Source organism: Hydra viridissima, unplaced genomic scaffold (assembly GCF_058129835.1).
Source record: "Hydra viridissima isolate aposymbiotic clone 2 unplaced genomic scaffold, HvirCarnegie_v1 scaffold_6, whole genome shotgun sequence".
NCBI classification, from domain to species: domain Eukaryota; kingdom Metazoa; phylum Cnidaria; class Hydrozoa; order Anthoathecata; family Hydridae; genus Hydra; species Hydra viridissima.
Genome location: NW_028324305.1, coordinates 15,508,934 through 15,531,323, shown reverse-complemented (window position 1 = coordinate 15,531,323; position 22,390 = coordinate 15,508,934). Strand labels below are relative to the sequence as shown.

Genomic DNA, 22,390 nt, shown 5'->3' with positions numbered 1-22,390 from the left:
GTTAAAAAAGCAACAGTTAAAGAATTTCTTTAAACTTTTGGGAATCTATAAAAGTCTGCTCAGACTCTTTTAAGATTTTGAATTCACAATCGCTTTTGAAAAAAGTATTTTTGTTTCGGGTAATAAATCGACAAATCACAGTATGAGACGTTCGTTAAACCGCCGCTGTTTAAAATACATTTTAAACACATTTTTTAAGATGAAGCTTGTACAAAAATGAAGAAGCTTGCACAAAGTTGACAGATAACGAATTTCATGCATGCTCAGATAGATATTAGAGATCACACTTAAGCCAGCTTTTATGGCTTTTTCATGAAAACCCTGTAACGAAGTATTTACACGAGAATATTTGCTTGTTTTTTTGTTTATATGAATATTAAATGTTCGTATAAATAAATAAATATGCAAATCTTTTGAAAATATTCTTCTTCCTACCTGAAATAAGGTTTCGAGTTGTATTATTTTAAAATACAAATTCTCATGCTCGTATAAGAATGCTCAATATTATGTATAAATAGAGTAAAACAAAGAAATTTCAACTGTACATGGTACTTAAAGTTTCATGTCTTGCTGTAATCATAAGCCATGAAATACCTATTTCATTGTATTTTTAAAATAGCTAGTTAATGGTATTTCATGGTTGATGATTGCCGAAAGGCATGAAACTTTAAGTACCATACAGATGTAATTTCTTCGTTTTACATATATATATATATATATATATATATATATATATATATATGTAGGTATGTATGTATATATAATGGTACATCAGAATAAGATTAAGGGGCATGTTCACCTCTGGCCCAATGTCTAAAATTTTTCGAAAAAGTCTACTGACGAAAATAACTTCAAAAACAATTAGTCCTAAGTCCGTGGTCGCCAAGTTTTGAAAATCTACACCTGCGTACGTATAATTGCATAACAGAGAGTCTTGCCAATTAAAATAGAAACAGGTTATTCAGCAAGAGTGTAGCGTAAAAAAAAAAGTCCCTTATTAACTTCGTGTATTCAAATGTTTTCATTAACAATCAAACAAGTCACATTTGATTTTTGTTTAGAAGCTGAATAGGCCAAATTATTTAAGCGCCTATGCTTATTTTCTTTTGTTTTTAGTCTGAACATTTCAAAATAGTTATCAACTAATATTTCAATAATTTTTTTAAGAAATTCACTGTCGTGGAAAGGTCGCTCGGATTTACTTATAAATATTAGACACATTTTTAGATTTCTCATATGAACTCTTTATAACTCATAAAAACAAGCTATATTCTTTTAACAAGATGCCCTTTCAATTAAAAACGAAATTCGATAAAAACAATTCATTAATATCATAAGTTTTATGGATGTAGACAACATAAACCTTGTGAAAAGTCAACATTCAAAATATGTCTACATCCAAAAATTGAAAAGAATTCCGTGTATCTACAAAAGTCTGCAAAATTTGAATTTTTACAATTTCTCCAAAAATTGAAAAGAATTCCGTGTTTCTAAAAAATTCTCTTTTCAAATTAAATAACAAATTCATGAAATTCTGACGCGAATTCGACGGTCTGTAATAAATTTTATGAATAAAACCACGTTTATAAAAAAATGCACGGAAATCCTATTTTTAAAAATCTCTGAAAAATACCACCAGCGACGTCCACCAGAAGCGATAAACAAATCATAATGGTGTATTGGATGCGTGTTAAACGCCTAAGATGGTAATTTTACAGCAAAGTGTACGTTAAATATAAAACTCTCATACTAGCTAGATTGCCATCCAGTGCTGTTTATTTAGAGATTTGGATAACAATGAATTTTTTATTGAGAACTTCGATATTTCTAATTTTTACCTCAGCCATCCTAACAATGTATATACGCATAACATTTTATGAGAATTTTATTTGCACCAAGTATTCCAGCGAGAAGGTATAAAATACTTTTTTTATCCTGAAATCTCTTTTTTGTCTCTACCTATATTTTTGTTATCATACGTATTTTTTTCCGAAGTAATACGATCAGTAGCAAAGCTGAAGTATATCGTGACCACTAAACCCTCTCAGTCTACTTTAGTTATACTTAAAATAAACTAGAACCACGTGTAAAAAAAAAAAAACAGTATTTATTTCTGAAGTGAAAAGCGCAATTTTGACATTCAAAAACTTTCTTCCTCTTTTCAAAATTGTCAAGTCGCGTGGTTTTCTGAGAATCGAAATTAAAAATGATTGGGGATGTTTTCGTGATATCATTTTTTTTTTTTACCTTGGTAAGTTTTTGAAATTCCTAAAGTAAAAAAATATCGATTGGCGTTTTGTGCACATTCAAGACGCCAAACGATATTTTTTTGCTTCAAGAATTTCAGTTGTTTTTTTTTATATCTCGAAGTACCAGTGGTACGGTACCGCTCTTCGCATACGTAAGTTTAGCGTATAAGAATTAAAACAAGCCAGCTCTGGAAGGATTTTTAAGCTTCGCCAAGTTTATTTAAAAGTTAAAAAATTATAAATTTTATTAGCTGGCAATTTACAAAAAATTTGCAAAAATCAAATTCGAATTTTTGCTCATTAAATACATTAAAATAAGCTCGAAACCAAAAACCTGTGACGAAAAGCATGTCACACGTGCGCACAATCTTATGAGGATATTATGTTAATGCATAAAACGAAATTATATATTCGTTAAGTCTTTTCGTTGAAAAAAAAAAAAAAAAAATCGGTATCTTCTGAAAACAAAAGAAATAGTTTTCGCGCGGCAAAAAACGTTGCATCGAATCAAACATTAACATAACACCTTACTTTTCATTATTTGTTTGAACGTTTGCTTCGGTCTAAACTTTAAAATAAAATACCACTCGGTCGTCAACATTTAGTAAGCTTTTTATTCTGCGAAATATTTTTTTAATTGTTTTGTAAAACAATTTTAATTGTTTTGTAAAACAATTTTAATTGTTTTAAAGTTTATTTTAGTATATAATCAATTAAAGAATTTTTCAACTTATTCGATAAAAACATTAAGAGGTATTCTAGACAACAAAGTGAAAATCCCAATTAAGGTGGTACTAAAGCTATTATTAAAATGTTAAATACTGTAAAAAAAAAGTTTTCTTTTCGTGTTTTTAGATTTGGGTAAGCGAGACAAAAAAAATACGCATTCTGCGAATTTTTCTTTTTATGTGTTTTTAGATTTGGGTAAGCGAAACAAAAAATTTTTTTTTTTGCGTCGCTTACCCAAATCTAAAAACACATAAAAAGAAAAATACGCAGAATGAATATCTCAAGATAGGGTCATTTATTTGTACTAGAATTAGGTTCTAATACAAAATAGTTCATGAAATAATGTCTGATATGTCCCCGCAGCTGGTTCAATATGGTAAAATTGCCTTTACTCATAGGCGTAGAGTTTTAGTTTTCCCGGATGGGGCATAAATATTTTGTAGGAGTTGAAAATCTATAATAAGAAATAAAAAGTTTTTTCAATCAGCATAAAAATGTAATTTATTTTCTCAAGTAAAATGTGTTCATAGTATGGAGGCACGCATCATTAACTCATTGATCAAATGATCAAGATCAAGAGTGTAGGCAATATCGCGATGGCAATTTAAAATAGCGAGATGATTCAATCGCTCCTGAGATATTGTAGAACGCAAATAAGTCTTTAGCCTACGAAGACAAAAAATAGAGCGCTCACACGTACATGAGGTGACAGGCATACATAGTAAAATTTTTACCAGCTTTACAAACTCGGGAATCAGTGGAATTAATTGAGAAAGGACACTATCATGGTCTACAAGCTCATTCAAAACTGATTCAAAATCAATTAGTTGAATATTCTTGAATTTTTCATGATCCATAAATATGTAGCGATGGAGCTGTAGCCTTCTATAATCTTCAAAGTCATCATTGTAAAAAGCCTCAACGAATCCAACTTCCAAGCACTGACCAATGAGAAATTTTTCTACATTTGCTAAATGCTCAGTGGTCTCAGTGGGTTCGAAACGGGTCGCGAGTCCCGTTATAACACAATCCAGAGACGCATAGAAAAGCTGGTAGTAGTAGTCCTCTGGAGTCGTAGCAAAGTATGGAACTCCACTTCCAGTAAATTTTGAAGTAATTTTACGTTTCCGTGGCATCTCTGGTTTGTCAAGTAAACTGCATTCTGCTGCTACAACGGCTGCATCCCATAAGACTTTGAAGCGAGTATCATCCCGGGCTTCTTTCAACACCCCCTTAAGCGTGTTGATTATATTTTTTGCTTCGCAAAAATTAGGCTGAATTATCAGAATGATTTTTAAAATCCTCTAACCAGTTGAAAATGACGGAGTAGTTACTCGTAATAGATATAATGGACGGTTTTCTAAGGATCCATCGAGTGGGGCAGAACGATGTTCCGCTTTCTACATCCTCTACATTTCGAAATTTATTGAAACATACCAATCGTTTTGGAGATCCACGGGTAAATGCAATAGATGATTGCACTAAATTCATAACACTCCTGATCTCTGTTTAATTTCCAACAGAATCTTGTGCTACCATGTTGAGATTATGAGCGCGGCAGTGCACGTAAAAAGCTCGCTCTTCTTTCCCACTAATTAAAGTCTGCAATTCATAGATACTTCCAGGCATGTTAGACGATCCGTCAAAACATTGGCCCCGAAAATTTTGAATCAACAGGCTAAATCGACACAAAACGTCCATTAATTAGTTCTTGAGGTTTTCGGTTTGCTAAAATCCCATTAAAAGCTCCTCAATTTTAAATTATTCATTAACACGTCGAATGCAGATCGAAACTTGTTCTTTCGCGGACATATCCGTTGTTTCATCGGCCATCAAACTATAGAATTGTGATTCCCTTATACTTTCGCATAGCTTACGAAGCGTTGTGTGAGCAAAGTCTTGTAGGATTTCGTTTTCATTTTCAGGCGAGAGACACTTTTGCTTCTCAGGACGATTCAACCATTTCTTCAGTTCCAGAGGATCGTCTGAGCGTAGTTTGAGTAGCATGCAAAAGTTTGAATTATTTTCAACCTTTCCACGAATGGCATGGCCTTTCGTCCCCTAATACACTAAGAAGAAACATTTAGTTATCCAGTAAATAAATTTAATGATTGATAGTTAATCTAAATTTTTACTTAAAAGTCAATGTACTGTTGAACAATTAAAAAAAATTTTTTGATTAAAATGATTTTTGATTCAAAACTTTTAAATAATTAATACAAGTAATACTGCCAAAGTTATCAAAGAAAAAAATACTAAACGAACGTTTAACTCACACAACTCTTTAGTTTATGTAGTTTCGTTAATTTGCTTTTTGTTACGTTTTTACAGATCTCAAACTCCCTTGAAATGCATCAGAAGCGTGGAATTTCTGAAATTCGAAAAATAATGTAAACTTTTGAAAGCTTAAACTTTTGAAAATCACCATAGGTATCTGCAGAAATACTACAATCGTTTTTAAATTGTTATATTTGTTAATGTTTAAGTATACTATGGTTTTTATTTTTTAAATATTTTTGAAAGCTTGGTGAACTTTCCCGGATGGGGCAAAGCCCCAGCGACAAATTTCCGGATGGGGCTCGAGCCCCTGAGCCACAGCGCGTTCTACGCCTATGGCCCCAGCGCGTTCTACGCCTATGCCTTTACTCCTAAACTATATGGATGCAGTAGATGATTCTAGTACAACTCCTACATCAGTATGGGACCAATTTTATTGTAAAGTTTTGGAGCAAATAAATGACCCTATCTTGAGATATTGCATTCTGCGTATTTTTCTTTTTATGTGTTTTTAGATTTGGGCAAGCGAGGCAAAAAAAATATTTTTTTGTTACAAATTATTTCAAAATTTGTATATTTTAGTTTTTTTATATATAAAACTTCTTATTTGCAATTTTTTAATACAGTATTTAACATTTTAATAATAGCTTTAGTACCACCTTAAAGCATACTGGCGTCATAATTTAAACGTGAATGAATTCCATCTTTTATTCCGAAATCTTTATCATTACAAAATAAAAACCAGGTTGTTTATACTCTTAAAAGATAATTTTTAGAAGAAAAAAAAAATCACTATTTAAGATGGCGAATATTAGAGATTTGACGTATAATTTTGTACTCTCAACTTCAGTTCAGAGCACTTTCCATTAATTTTGAGAAAATTTACGAAATGAAGAGATATCGAAGAAAAAGTTGTTATTTAAACACATCATACTTTTAATACACATAAATATATGCTTAAATGTATCATATATGACGTAAGAGAGATAAAAAGATAATACTAATATAATATAATGATATAATATAGTTTAATAATTCACTATAATATAATAATCAAACGCTTATCCAGGAGTTTTTTTCTTGCAAAAAAACTCTTCTCCAATTTTGTATTTTTTTGGGGTAAAATACTATTGACAAACCCATGACTTGCAAATAGATGCTTTAGTGTCACATGCTTTTTTGAGTTTGTAATGCTTCTTCTAAAACTCTGACACATCTTGATGTCTTTGTCTTGTCACCTTGTTTTTTCAATGTTGCACTTGCTGAGGTCATCTGTAGTTTCACTGAAGTCAATCTTGCGTTTCTTTAATTGGTTTGACTTTTTGGCTTCATTGTCTTGCTTTAGTTTCTCAAGCACCTTAGATGTACTAAGACACTGGACTTCAACTCTCGGAATGTTGACTCTTGAGTTTTTTTTGTGCGTCAACATGGTGGTTCTGTAAATCATTTTTAAAATTGCGTTTGAGTCTTTGCGTAAAGTGTTGCAATTGCTTTTCAGGGCAAATTATTTGCGTTTTACGAATGTAAATACAGTTAATTTTTGTTTTAAAAATTTTTAGATTGATACCGAAGGCTACCATATTTAATTACACCTTAATTTGTTATTTATTAATTTAGCTGCGCTTATTTTAATACATAAATATAAGCAATTAGTATGTTCATTCTTCTCCCGATAAAATTTTCCTCGGTTTTTCACAAATAACTTCTTTCCCGAACTAGCAAATGCAATTTCGAAAAGAGAATCTTGATCATTGTAAAGCTTTCTACTAAACTACTTTTTTATTTTAGTTTCGAGAGTTCCAAGTCGATTTTTTTGAAATAAAGCTTTTTTTTTTTTTTTTTTTTTTTACTAGGGTGAGAATTTAAAAGTTTACTAAGGCACAAATAACTTTTTTAAAATAATTTTTACATCTTTAGATAGAGCAGAAACTCCCTTAGGACACGATTCTACTCCTATTAAAAAACTTTTTATTTTAGCGTAAAATAAATGCAAAAGAAACAAAATTGCCAAATCTTTCGCTTTTTTTATTTTTAAACAACCCTTCGATCTATTTTTTAGTCAGACTTAAACTCACTGTTTCTATTCGCACAGTCAACACACAGTTTTTGTTCGAGAGTGATGCTTTCATGTAAATGCCTGACAATTGTGGCGTTTCTTTGACGTTTTTATTTTCTTTGTTTTCTTCATTTCGTTCATTTATTTCATCCGACGTTGTTCCGACAAACTGTCAAAATCATTCTTTTTAATATATTTTTCAGTAAACCCATCTCTTTCGCTATCTTCAAACATACGCTAAACAATATTTTCAAGTTCTGCTTCCGTGTCTTTATTTGACATTTTGCCTAATCAATGAGAAAAATTAAAAAATAATATATCGATAAATAAATTTATGAATTGATTGATAATAAACAAATTATATGTATGTACCTTTTTTTGATTCACAAAATGAAAAAAAAAAAAAAAATTTAGAAATATTAGTATAACTACACAAGTCGAGTGCCGTAAACCTAATTCCAAACACATTCATTCACGAATGATCCACTGTTAATGATATATATATTAACTAGATATCTAACTCGCGCTTCCGCAATGAAGTAAATTTTTTGCCAACTCAGGCTTGTTTTGCCAGTCTGAAATGACGCAATGATTAATCAAAGTAAAACAAAAATGAATTATCGTCAGTTTAATAAAACGGCTACCGGCATTAAAAACTTTAATAACTTGCTTCATTTTTTCTTAGGGAGTTTTTTGTGAAGTTTGACATCTAGTAAATATATATAATTGTCCGGTACAGACCAAATGTTGTGTCACAAAAGCAAATAATGCTCACACAGATAACCGATAAACATTGTTCTCGGAAAAGATAGGGGTTATTTTTAAAGTTGCACAGGTGTACAGATATTACATTAGGTAAATAAATTTGCTGTAAATTTTACGGTGTCGCGCCCCCGTCGGAAGGTGGAAGTATTTTCAAATTATGATTTATTCAGATCAATCTGATGCATTTTATGTAAAAACGAATTAAAAATTTAACAAACAAATTTATTATATTACATATTTATAATGTCATTATAAATATGTAATGACATAAATTTGCTTGCTTGATTCTAATAAAACGTAAAGAGGATTTTGAAAATCTAAAATACTGAGATGTAATTACACTAAAGAATAATTCATTTCAATTAATAAAATCTAAGCACCAGTGCTACGTTCGTTCAGCAACGTTCAAGTTGAATCTAGTTGAACGCGAATAAACGTAACGTGGTTTTGTTTCAATTACGTCATGTTTATTTTCGGTATTTCAGTGTTGATCATCTTAGTTTAACGTAGTTGAACAAAAAATGAACAAAATAAATTCTTTAACAACCTAATTAACTTTAAAAACCCACCGATTTATATTGCTAATAAAAATAAGTAAAATTAAGTTTTAGATGATGTTAGAGGTGGGTTGAGTCTAGTGGCGGCGCCAAAGTGACGCGGCGCTACTCGACTTTCTCCCCCCCCCCCCTAATTTTATGATTGATTCTGATAGAGAATTTTATGCTGATTCATAAAAATATAAAAACATAGACCTGAAAATCAACGGAAAGTGCTCTAATTCGAAGTCAAAGTTGTGAAAAATCCCATTAAAAACCCTAATATTCGCCATTTTTTTTCAAAACGATTTCATTTTTAACGAAAATTAATTACCTTACATTGCGCAATAAACAGACCTGGTTTCCATAAGCCTTAGCATTATTATTTTAAAGTATGGTAACGAAAGTGTTATAAGGAAATGAAATTAATAGAAGATTTCAAATAAAGTTTGAACGTAGAATTTGAGAATGTAGAAAAATTGATGAATAATTATTATTGTATCATACGCTGGTTTTTTTTATTAAAAAAAACGGTTTGAAGGTTACATTTTCTAAATTTTACATGTGATAGAACAACTATGTACTGAGTTTCAAAAGTTCTTCTTTTAGGAAAAAAAACTGTTGAATTCTTTTTTAAAATTTATTACAAAAGTACATTACTTGCAAAATAGTTTATTCTCTAATAATCAAAAAACGGCTATTTTCATTGCCACAAAAAATTGCGCAAGATAAACATACTTTAACGACTTTTTTTAATGTAAAAACCATGCTATTAATGTATTGCTTTTGTCAGCTAAAAGTTCATTAACTTTATTATTTACAAAATGGCGAACATTAGGGTTTTTAGTAGTGTTGTTACGACTTTGAAATTATTCGACTGTCGACTAAATCGATTAACCTATTTTCCAAAGTCGACTAAAATCGATTAATACATTTTTAAAATCGACTAAGTCGACTAAAAGTCGATTTAGTCGAAATATTTGAATAAATAATTTTATTATAATCATATACTTTAATATTGCTTGACAATTTATCTTTTAGACGCTATGAAAAAACTAGAACTTTAAGGAGTAAACAAATAAACAAGGTGTGTGATGCTGTTATAATAGCACATGGTGTTGTTGTATCAAGAGCGTTTTCTTTTTTCGATTTTAATTCATTTAATCTATTAGATGAATTAAAATCGAATAAACAAACAAAATAAAACAGAAATTACAATCACAAAGTAAAAAAAACAAAAACACTGATAGGCATTTTAAATCATTTTTTACAACAATTAAAGCGAATAATTAACAAATAATTTTATTAACTAAAAACAGGTCGGGGCAGATGGGGCGGCTAAACATTTTCGCATCCTTAATTGAATATCAAAACACATTACTTAACATTTTGTTTTAAAAGCATCAACTGGTTACTATAATGAGAAAAAGGAAACTTATTTATGAAGTGGCGCTAAGTAAGCCAAGAGTTAAGTTTATGTTATACAGCAAATTGGGTTCAATAGTCAGATATTTTGATTCAATTAAAGTATTGGTAATTGAGGTCGAGGAATTTAAATCTGCGTATACTTGGTCTTGGTAAAACCTCTTTATCAGCTCTTCATCAACACCTAGAATCTCTACTGACTTTTGGTATCCTCTAAAAACCTCCTAGCAGCATTGCTATTATTGGAGTTTCTAGATCCTCCTGACTTTGGAACATCAAAATTGATACCAAGACAAACCCTCAGCGCAACGTGAATCTGTTTTTTCTTTGAGTTTTAGTAGTTCCTTATTTTCTTCCTTAGCCTGCCACTTCTTAAAATTCAACATAGCTTGTTGGCTATGTGAAGGAAGCACTCCATGCTTTTTATCCACAAATGAAAGTTGACAGGCCATGTTTAAATCTAATATCTGAAAGATCTGCCAAAATTCTATAAACCTTCTCCAAGTCATTCAGGTTGGAGCTGCTCAGGCAACAGATGCTGCAGCTAGAAGTTGTGTCAATCACTGCACTAAAAATGGTGGCAACTTTTCCATTAACTATGGTTTCCTCCAGCTTATGGTAGATCATGAATCCATCCAACCTTAAAGGGAGAGCCTAGAACTCCTTGAAAATGTTATACTCCTCCACCACGACATCTTTGCTCTCCTTTATGTATTGAAATCTGATTGGTCTGCAATAGAGTGTGGAGGAGTGTTTTGGGTTTGTCCAGACAATGTCATCTGCCTCCTTGCTCCAGATCTGTAGAGGAACCAGACAGGTGAGGAACAAGGACTCTTTTAGTGCTATGCTCAATATCCTCTGATGCCATTTATTTATTATCTGTTTTTAGTCACTTTAAAAACAAATTATAACTATATTATATTTGATTTACCTCCTTCATAAACTTCCGTCTTCTCTGTCTCCAGCTCTTCTAGCAACAGTACCGATTGTTCATAAAAAACTTCTCCATCTTCCTACCAGATTTGGTCCAGCGACGATTGAACCTCTTCAGCCAAACCTTGGCAACCTCTTGCCCAGGTCTAATGTCCTCCAATGTTTTGGAGGGTTTTGCTCACCCCTAGCCCACTGTTGCATGACTCAATCTTTATAAATAATTTATATTTACAAGATAAACTACTTATAAAGACTTTTCTTTACTCATTGGTCAACATCATAGCAATATTAAAAATTGATAATATTAAATTAAGTGAAAATATAGAAATAAGGATGTTAGGATAATAAACCGACTAAATCGACTTTTAGTCGATTAGTAGGACACTCATAGTCGATTAAATCGACTATTCCATTTTTCAAAGTCGACTAATTTCAACTTTCGACTAGTCGACTTTTAGTCGATTTAGTCGAAGTTGATAACAACACTAGTTTTTAGTGGGATTTTTTACAACTTTGACTTCGAATTAGAGCACTTTCCGTTGATTTTCAGGTCTATGTTTTTATATTTTTATGAATCAGCATAAAATTCTCTATCAGAATCAATCATAAAATTAGGGGGGGGGGGGGGGGAAAGTCGAGTAGCGCCAGTGACGCTAGGGGGCACTATACCTCTTTATAGGTTATATACCTTTGTATATATTATGTACTAAAAAGTCATAACACCTCCATACACTCCCAGGAAATTTTTAGATTTTTTTCAACTAATTTAATATTTTTAATATTTGGTTGTGGCATTTTCTTCAAAAAACAACAACAAAAAAAACAAAATATTTAAAAAAAATCAACAACTGTTCTAATTTCAGTAAAAAAAAAAAAAACATTTCGCAACCTGCTTTGAACTTTGCGTATATTATTACTTCTGAGAAGCAACTGGAAGGAAGACTCAGCACAAATATAGATTGTTTTTTTGCGACCAAAAATTCCACAGGTGAAGTTTGACAATGATGCATTTTTGGAAGCAGAGTCCGACCAACAAAGAAATGTTAATCTGGATGAAGAAGATAAACTATGCAGTAATCCTTACAATGCTGCTGAGAATGCTAACTGTGTTAGCACAGGACAGCTGGAGGATCTAAGCAGAAGTCCTCAAGATGGACCAAGATAACCACTTCTGCAAAAATACCCATTTTGCTTGTTTGGAGTGTAGCAGAGAAGGCTGACTATATCAATTTTGTGGTTTGAATACAGCATCAGTAAAATAAATAAAGAGTAAAGATGTCATGTTTTGTTTTGCTTGTCTGGATTTTCTAAAGGGAGGACAGAAATTCCATCTTGAGCCATCACTTAATGGTTTTGGCTTTAAAAACTAGTGGAAAGTAACAGCATCATTGAAGAGCCATGATTCCAGACAAAAGTTTGCAATGGAAGCAAGGAGTGAATTGTAATTGTAACAAAAAGGACATTCTGTGTTGTTTCGGGAGAGCCGGAGGTACATTATGGGTGTTATAAAAAGTTTGCGCCACACAGCTTGTCAGGGAATTGTTCAGCACAGTCACAGTAAGAAAGAGGATTCAGCCAACAAAGGTAATTTTTGTGCTTGATCTGATCATAAAATTTTATTCCACTATCTAAAAAAAGCAGATATATAATCAACCTAATGCCAAGTATGTTCATCATGACATATAGAACAAAATATTTAATTTAATGGCTGAAATGATAAGAAAACAAATCAGCAGCGAAGTGAAAGAATCTCTATATATTGCTGTTTTGGACGGTGAAAGTAAAAATATCAGCAAAAAAAAAAAATTTTTGTTATTGTTTTTTATTTGCAGCCAGATTCAGAGAAGATAGTTGAAGAATTTTTACATTTCACACCAGCAGAAAAACTGGATGCAGACTAAATGTTGATAAAAATTGATGTTGATAAAAATTGCTGTAGTGGCGAGTGCTATAACTGTGGTGCTGTTATGTCCGGTGCAACAATAGAGTTCAAGAGAAGTTAAAAAAAGTTGCCCTAAACCAAAATAAAAGACAGATTGTCCTGTTATGAAGACCTCTGATAGTAAGTGAATGATTTCAACCTTCTCTGACTTTGTATTGCAATCAACATTATGCACTGATATTGTCTACATATACAATACAACTGGGGAAACAATGTGAATTAGTTGTAAAAGTTTGCATAGTAAAATCTATTAATATGGTAACTGTGTCATGTTTGTTTAAGTTTAAATTAATTGAAGAGTACCACATTATTCACTATCTACTGTAATGGTGACTGCTGATGTCAAAGTTTTCAGTGCACCTGTGTGTGCGTGTGCGCGTGCATTTGTGTTGATAATTCTAGGGTAGAAAAATATCATTCATAGCACCTACAGTAAAATGTTTAGCCCCTCTTAGTACCTGGAGAAATTTTTTTCTGCAGTTGCCACTGGTTGAGCCTAGTATATGTCAAACTTAAGTCTATGTGTGTCTATCAGTAAGTTGGAAATACTGTTTGAAAATTTATCATGATTTAATAAATTACTCAATGTATGGAAAATAAAAGATACAATACTAATAAAGAGTTATTATCTTGGTCAAATTTTTATTTAATTTCATTTATTAAATAGCTTAGACAACTAATTAAAAATAACTCTACAATAGTACTAAACTTTTTGTTTTTTACTCAAATGTAGTAAATAAAATATAGCAATTAAAATCTAGGTCCTCTAATGAGAAAATAGCCAGAAAATATCCTGAATATTTTTTTAGTTTTGCTTTATTGCATTTCCTAGTTTTTCCATTCATTAAGGTAATGACATCTTTTATTGACCTAATACCATTATCAATCTTGTGTTGAAACTATTATTTTCACCTACATGCATGTATATTTAGTAATCATAAATTGGTGATGACCAATATTTTCAACATTTTAACTTATCCTGCTCAACTTTGTTCAACTTCATTCTAATTTGTTAAACTTTTTGACTTTGTTGAGTGTAATTGAAATGTAATTTCGTTATGTTCAATTTTATTTTTTGGAAAGTCTGAGTATGTTACATTTTGTTATGATCACAAAAATGAAGCTAACACTGGTGCTTAAAAAAATTTTGTTTGAAACTTGAGTAAGGGTTTTTATTTTAATACTGAATTGTTGAACGACATAAACAGTTATTATTATTGTGATTCAAAAATTCTAAGAATCAAATGTGCTGATCACTTTTGAAGTGCCTTTATTCTTTTTTTTTTGTTGGGGGAGTTGCCCTCTGTAACCCCCCCACCTAATCCCTATAACCACCACTTTATGTAGCAAGTCTAATAATGCCAAGGACAAAATTTTAAGGAACCATTAAATAAGGTTGAGATAAGTTAGTGCTAGACTCAAACAGTTAACATCTGTATTAGTCAAACATTTACAAACTATATTGAGTGTCCCAGTGGTCAACTCTATTCACTTAGTAATTAGGTTCTTGATATTAAATGAGATAGGTTGTTTAATTTTTATAAATAATTTGTAAATTGTGTTAAAGTAAGAGGCATCTTTTTTTTTTTTTTTTTTTTTTTTTTTTTACAAAAATCTTGGAATGATTTTCTACAAAAAGGTAGGTTTTTACAAGTAACAAAAAAATGACTTTTTTTCACTTTTTTTTACCTAAAAATATCCTGAATCCAATTTTCATCTCAAATATTTAAAGAATTATCTCACATAATTTTGGCTTGTTTTTAAGAAAATTACCTTATAGTTTAAAAGTCTAAGGTTGTTTGCTGATATAATTGACATAAAAGTATTTAATTATTTGGTTCCTAAATAGTTGGTTTTAAATGGTGTTAGATTTAAAAAAACTAACTAAAAAACCTTGAATAAGAAGGCAGACCAATATATTTTATGGTAAAATACCTCCAAAAGAGAAAGTACATAAAAAGTTAGAGTCTTCCAAGCAATAATCTCCTTCTGATAAAGAGAATTTGCAATACTATCTGCATTTCAGAAACCTGAACTCATATGTCAAGCAAACTGTTCTAATCAGGTGCATCTCAAGATATTTTTTTTGAATATGAGTGTCCTGCATATACTACTGACTGCTGTGTGAGGCATAACTTGGTTCAGCAATGGAATCTTGCAGGATTTCTCATCTTAACCCTGGAAAATGTCATATAAACTTTTAAATTCTCTTGTAACAAAAAATACATTGTGGATTATTGTTTATTAACAAATTGTATATTTTTTTATATTTCTCCCTAATACTATATGTATTTATCCTACTTGTAATCCTATTTCTAACCCTAAAAATTATTTGCGTTGGATGACTAATTGGGTGATGAACAATACAGACTTAGAAGACCTAGTCTTATGCACCATGCCAGATTTATGGCAAAGAGAGTAAACTTTCTAATCATGTATCTCTTTCTGGACAACGTTTCTAACCTGATAACTTTAAAAAAGGAAAGCATTTTCCACTGCTGTATTTTACATTCTATGGTTCCTAAGGGCTGAAACTCCTGCCTTTGCTCCATCTCAGGTTATTTTCTTGATGCAATTTTTTATTCTTTTCAGTTAAAAGATAATAAATTCAAACCTTTGTTAACCAAGAGGTTAAAGGCTGGAGTGACATTGCAAAGAAGCTATATTCAATCCCAAGACCTGAGACTTATCCTTTACAAAGTTTGAAGATATTTATTAAAGACAGTTTTTCTCCACTGATAACTGACTTGAGTTATTTTCTTCATGCTAAACCATGGCAAGTTAAGAGTGCAGTGGCTAAAGACTCCACTTTAAACCTGGAACCTGAGCAACTATTTTCTGGTGTTTTTTAATTACCTTGTGTTTTAATAGTTTGTGAAGAAACTTGAAGAAGTAAATGATTTCATTTGAAAGGGCTATAAAATTGGTTCAGGTATATATATTTTAATTATAGAGAGGAGATATAAATAACAAATACAAGAGTTGAAGAAAGGGAAAGAAGTTCTAAAATGAACTTTTAGGACAATTTTATTTCAATGTACTGATACATTTTATACAATTCAGGAAACTATAATGCAAAGAAGTGATCTTAAAATTAAATTTTTTTAAAACATATGGGCGTATTAGCTTTTTTTCACAGTGAATTACTAAGTTTCTACCCTTTACTTGAATTGAAATCTCTTCTGGTTTAAAGCCTTGTACGTCTAAAGCGTACTTAAAAGTGTCCTTGCTCGACTCTCCGTCAGAAGCTGAGTTTAAAGGAAGCTTCTTAGGAGCTATAAAATAAAATTTTTTATCATAATAGAAAAACTTGACAGCTCTTTGATGATTCGTGTACTAGCACTTGGTTTGGCAAGAACAAAACAAAAAGTTGCTTGGGAAGTAGTAAAGTGTTGCTCTCCATTTCCTAAATTTCTTACCACAGTACCAGAATGTTGGATTTTTTTATAATTACAAACACCTGTGGCTGATATGCTATACTTTTCTGTAATATTTTGAAAAATAATAATATTGAACCACAATTAAGATATTAGTTTATTAAAAAGTTTCACAGTAAAAACTTAACTAAACTAAGAATTTTTTTTGCAATACAATTGTTTAATTTTCATTGTAACAAATGTGAGTGTGTCTGTGTATTTGTGTATGTCTGTGTGTATATATAATGTATGTATATGTACTATGTATCCATGTTGCTCCTATCTCTTTAAGATTTGCTACAATCTTTTTGGACTGCACAAAAGAACACTACTAGTTCATTCTACAATAACAACTTTAATTTCTGACCTTGATAATATCAAGAATAAAGAAGATTCAGGTAAAAATGTATAAAGACAAATATATAGATTTCTCTATATATAAAAATATACAGAGAAATATAGATAAATATAAATGGAGTAAAAAGAAACAAATTTGGTTTCAGATTTTTAAAAATGTCACAAATGAATTTTTATGCATATTTAAAGTTTTTTAAACTTATTCTATTTGTTTTTAGAGACTTTCAGCAAACCTAAATACCTTGTAGCTTTGAGCATTGTTCCTCTGGTTTCACTCTCTATCTTTTTGTTATCTTCGATTGTAATGATATGGATTGTTCGCATACAAAACCTATATGCTCAAAAATGGTTAACAAAGATACAATTCTTTCTGTGTATCATTACATGTAAGTGTTTTTTAATATAAAGAATGTATGTATGTATGTATGTATGTATGTATGTATGTATGTATGTATGTATGTATGCATGTATGTATCTATGCATGTATGTATCTATGTATCTATGTATATATAAAGGTAAAATAAATTTCATGTAAAACTGTAATACACCATTAACTTTGTCTTTCTTTTCTTTAGTTTTGACTGATATTGCAAGATTTGCTTTTGCACAAAGAATGTTTGCGCCTGACAATTTAACTGAGGATACAGTTGTTTTGAAGGGCTCTTCGTTTTACTCTTCATTTGTTGTGTTTGCTTGTATGTTTTGTGTAATTCTTGAACTGCTCTTTTGCGATAGATTTTATGATGTATCAAATAGTAAAAAAAATGTAAGCATCAATCCATCTTAAAGTTGCTGATATTTTATTTGCATTTTTTTGTTCATTTGTAGTTTATTGTAATTTTAGATTTTACACTGTAAATAACGAGTAACTGAAAATTTTTTGAAATGCTGTTTTCTTTGGTTGTTAGGAATTTAACTGAGGACACTATTTTATTATTTTTTAATCTCTCTTTATTGAAATATAAATTTTTTTTCACACGTCATTCTTTAACAATTACTGTATACTTAGACACCTGACTATTTTTAAAGCTGCTTGTTTTAAAAACTGAATGTTTTAACGTTTTAAAATAAAATCTAGTCTTACCATTATCTATTATCAACTCTTTATAAACTCGTTTTAATCATAAATTTGAAATCCAATTTTGATGTTCCTTAGAATCTCAATGGTTTTATTAAATTTTACTCTTGATACTGTTGAAAATAATATTTCTGTTATTGTTAGATATTTTTTGTTATTTTATTTTATTTAGATATTATTTTGCTTTAAAAAAAAAAATTAATGTTCAAGACCTGCTCAACAGATTATTTTGTGACTAAACACATTGGCAAGAGTAAATAGATCTAAAAGTGTAATACTTTTAAATCAAACTTAAAGTTACACTGCTTAAGTGGTTTAAGTTGTAAAAAATGCAATTATATACATTTACTTCCTCATAGATCCTCAACCTTTACTTCAAATCTATTCTCCGTTTAATTTTGAAGCTAGGTACCGTGGTGTGACCTAGCAAAGTCCTATACTTTAAGAAAGTTCTAATTTAAAAAATGACGAATTTCGTATATATAAAATAAACATTTGGAGAAAAAAAATTAGTTATTTTAACTAAATAGATATCTAGTTAAAACCATAAGGATTAGTTCATCGAAATGTGTCAGAATCAAAAGATACAATAAACATTAAATAAAACATTAGTACTCTTCTGATGATACTTGTGAAAATCCTAAGTTATTCAGTCTCAAGATATTTAGTGTATTTATCGTGGTTCCCTAATGCTTCACATAAATTCCGACTTGTTTTGAAAAATTTTATATATTTCCCAGATTTATCAATTACAAAGATGATAATAATGTTTGTTAGGTCTTTTGTAGGTTTTACTCCGTCTCCCTTATCTAATTTCGAAATTATAGCAGCTTTTCATAAGTAGCATATTTTGCTGTAATTAAACCTCACTTCTAAAAGAAAAGTATGAATTGCTTTTAAATTGTTTTATCAGTAGAAAAGATAACTGTCATTTGAGCAACACATCTGTTCGCAATGCAGCGTTCTAGACGAAATTTAAGTCGTGATGAATGTTGCAATTGTCACTTTGTCCAATGAAAGATAAATAAATCGCTATCTTGGTAGAAGATTTGGAGTGTCTCATACAACAGTCGGTAGGGTTCTACAAAAGTTTGTAGAGACAAATGATCACGCTAGACGACTTGGCCAAGACAGACCATGAGTTACCAATGAACACTGAGAGAACGGTCCACTACTGCACGAAGTTTCCAAATACAACTTGCTGAGATTCATGGAACTGTTGTTTGTCAAGATACCATAAGAAGAAGACTTCGTGCTTTAAATTTACGACCTCGGGCAGCAGCTACTGGTCCCAGTTGTCTGTAGATCACCGAAGAAACAGACTGGCTTTTGGAAGGAGGCATATGAATTGGGAAATATATGATTGGGGGCAGTTCTTATTTACAGACGAGTCAAGGTTTTGACTTGTAAGGTATCATCGCCGCCCAAGTGTGTACAGAAGGCTACTTGAAAGATATTTTGCTTGTAACATTCGAGAAACTACTTTATATGGAGACGACTTATTGATGGTATGAGGCGGAATATATTTAACAGCTCGCACAGAGCTTTTTACTGTTGGTGGTGGACGTCTGACTTCTTAACGATACATAGCAGACATTTTAGAACCTTTTGTGGTACGTTTTGCTTCGTACATTGGAGATGGACTCCTTCTTATGAAGAATAATTCTAGACTAGATACGGCACATATTGTTACTGAATACTTAAATAATGTTAATACTCAGCTTTTGGAGTGGCCAACTTGCAGTCCAGAGTTGAACCCAATAGAGCATCTTTGGGACTTAATGGGACGCCGTGTTAGAAGCCAAAATCCACCATCTAACAGTCTAGACGAGTTGCGACAAAGTCTTATCCGTGTGTGGGAAGATATCCCTCAAGAAAAGAATAGATCTCTAATTGAAAGTATTCCACGGCACTGTCAGGCTGTTATAACATCAAGAGGTGGTAACACTAGTTTTTGATAAGTTAAAATTTTTTAATTTTAAGCTGTATTAGTGTGCATGACAATAATAATCATTTTACTTTATTTTGTTAAACAAACCATATTGTTGGTTTTAGTTTGTTTTTTTTTTACCATCCTCAAAGTCGATTTTATTATTATCATCGAATTGATTGTATTGATATGTTATATTCTAAATATGTATATCAAAATAAATCGAAATGTACAACTGGTGCGTTAATTTTCGGTTAAATGTATTTCAAGTTTTATTAATTTTATTAACTTTATAATTTTATTGAAAAAAAAAAAAAAAAAATCTGATTGTTCAAATTAAAAGCATATTCTAAAATAAAATATAATAAATATAAAATATTTTGTATAAATTTTTTTTTGGCTTAAAAATCAGCTAAAAAAATGTTCCGCCGGGTTCTAATGAAATATCCTTTTCATTTAATTAACATTTTTACTTTTAGAATATAATGGGATTGTTGCGGAATAGGGAGTTATTGAAAAAATACAAATGTGAATGAATCCATAAAAACCTTGTCTCCCGTCAATCCTTAACAATAGTTTATTATATTAAAACAAATGAAAATGGTGGAAAACAAGGTTTTTATGGATTCATTGACATTTGTATTTAAGTTTTTTTTACTTGTGTTACTTGTTTTCGTTTATCGAATATAGTGTTAAGAAACATAGTTTTGTCATCATATGCTACTTAGAAATTTGTTAAAATTTTTATCAATTTTGAATAATAATTTATTATTTGGTAAGTACTAGATAATTGAAATATCTTTACTCAACAAATTTAGTATTTCCTGTTATACAGTAACATAATTTTAACATAATTTTTGCTGTTATACAAGTAACATAATTTGCTTAAACATAGGAAATCTAATATGATAATTGTCAAAGCGATGATAACATAAAATGGTAAACAGTGAAAAAATGTGAAAAGTGTTAAAAAGTGTTTCTGATATATTGATTTTATTGGCGATTCTTAAAAACAATAACAACGAAAAGATTAAATCTTATCCCAAATATACTAAATAATAACTACAAATATACAACTTACAAATATACTAATATAATTAGGAGTAAATTAATTACGATTATGGAAGAATTTACTTAATGTAATAAAAAAAAATTAAAGAAATTAGGAAAGAGAACATAAATAAAGATTATTTTAGTTATATTTATTTTAAAGGTAAAAAAAAACAAACTAAAAACATGTGATGGAAATTATAATACATTTATAGAAAAAGAATATCAATGGCTGTAAAGAAATCCTATGACCAATAAAAATAGCCATTTTGGTTCTGGAAAGCCCCATAAACAATGAAAGGTCCTTGAATAGCAAAGCAAACAAGAAAAAATAAAAGAGATGTTGAACATCTATCTTTAGCCTCAACAAAAGTGTAAATGCTGCTAGTGAAAAAAATAAACCCTAAAATTTTTTTAAAAAAATGTCTAATGTTTTGGAGATCGAAAAAGTTAAATACACTTTAGATAAAACTTTTCCCTTCATATGAGTGTAGAGGAAGCTCTTGCATTCAAAGTGAACACTGACCTCAATATATAATATAAATAAACAATATAAATGATCAAAAACTCAGTCCTTGGATACATATTTACCCCCTTCTTGTACGATATTTTAGTGGAAAGATTTAAATACTATCCTAAAAATTTACCTTTTCCTCAGACTTCAGCTTCTGGCATTGCTAAAGCTGTGATGGCTTCTGGCATTGCTAAAGCTGTGTTTATACAAATAGTATAACAATATCAATAGTAGGAGCTGAAATAAATGATGGCAATTCTTCCAGAAAAGCATTTAAAAATCATAAATTTTTTTTTTTAATTATTAAAGTTGATTGTGATCAAAAGATTGCATAATATTCTCATAACCATTTCTTGTGGATATCCCATTAATTTCAATGAATTAGATTTATACTACCACTAAAACAGCTAAACTTGTAGTGAGTTGTACGACTGGTATGTTATATCTCTTACTGTACACAAACTGCTACTGCATAGTACTTCTATATCACATAAACTAATTTTGCCAATTGGGGTAAGTGCAGAGGATGCACTGAAGAATTTAAATAAACAAATAAGAAACTCTAGGCTATGGAGGTTAAACAATATGATGAATCAGATGCACTATTTTCTTGTAAATCAGATCAAAAAGTATCATGCATATCTTTTAGAAAACATAAATATTATTAAGGAACACCATTACTAGATGAAGTTGTTTAAATGATTGTAATGTAAATAATGAAATAAACATAAAAAATCAGAAATAAAGTTTTGTTTCAACATCCTTTAAAAACGTATACAAATACTAAGTAGAGGGATGTATAAAGATATTGTGCTTCGGCTTGAAAATTCTAAAATTCTAATAAAATCATTTCTTATGTGTACAGCTAAGTCTAACGCGCGCATTAACGCGTATGCACACAATGTACGCGTTAAAGGTGCGCGTAGTTTTAATAGCAAATTTGAATTTTTTGACCCAAAAAAGTATTATTTTCACATATAACATATTTATATACTATGCTTATCAGATTTTGTTGAGTCTTTGCTGTTTTTTGATCATCCTAAGTTACTATGCCACGTTGCCACTCAAATATTCTGATTCACAACCGAGATATGGTTTTGATATCTGGCAAGATTAAGGAACACGGAGAGGTT

General features: G+C 30.4%; 1 protein-coding gene and 1 long non-coding RNA gene across 4 annotated transcripts; one reads left to right on the top strand and one right to left on the bottom strand.

Annotated features, from left to right (window-relative positions):
• The first annotated feature begins 1,649 nt into the window (after positions 1 to 1,649).
• LOC149887215 (uncharacterized) lies at positions 1,650 to 17,718 on the top strand. Of its 3 annotated transcripts, none has more exons than XM_090090112.1 (4): positions 1,650 to 1,914; positions 16,621 to 16,726; positions 16,904 to 17,071; positions 17,261 to 17,717. In XM_090090112.1, the coding sequence occupies exons 1-4, from the start codon at positions 1,798 to 1,800 to the stop codon at positions 17,470 to 17,472; spliced, it is 603 nt and encodes a 200-aa protein (XP_089946238.1). In that variant the 5' UTR covers positions 1,650 to 1,797; the 3' UTR covers positions 17,473 to 17,717. The 3 variants fall into 3 exon arrangements, with proteins under 3 accessions (XP_089946238.1, XP_089946239.1, XP_089946241.1); XM_090090113.1 differs by lacking the exon at positions 1,650 to 1,914 and adding an exon at positions 9,719 to 10,854 and having other exon boundaries at positions 17,261 to 17,718; XM_090090115.1 differs by lacking the exon at positions 1,650 to 1,914 and adding an exon at positions 13,060 to 15,844 and having other exon boundaries at positions 17,261 to 17,716.
• Positions 11,866 to 21,538, bottom strand: LOC149887214 (uncharacterized). Its single transcript, XR_016453258.1, has 3 exons — positions 21,391 to 21,538; positions 16,927 to 17,016; positions 11,866 to 12,598 (listed from the first exon to the last, which is right to left on the bottom strand). It is a non-coding gene; the product is annotated as an uncharacterized LOC149887214 (long non-coding RNA).
• Between the last annotated feature and the right edge of the window lie 852 nt (positions 21,539 to 22,390).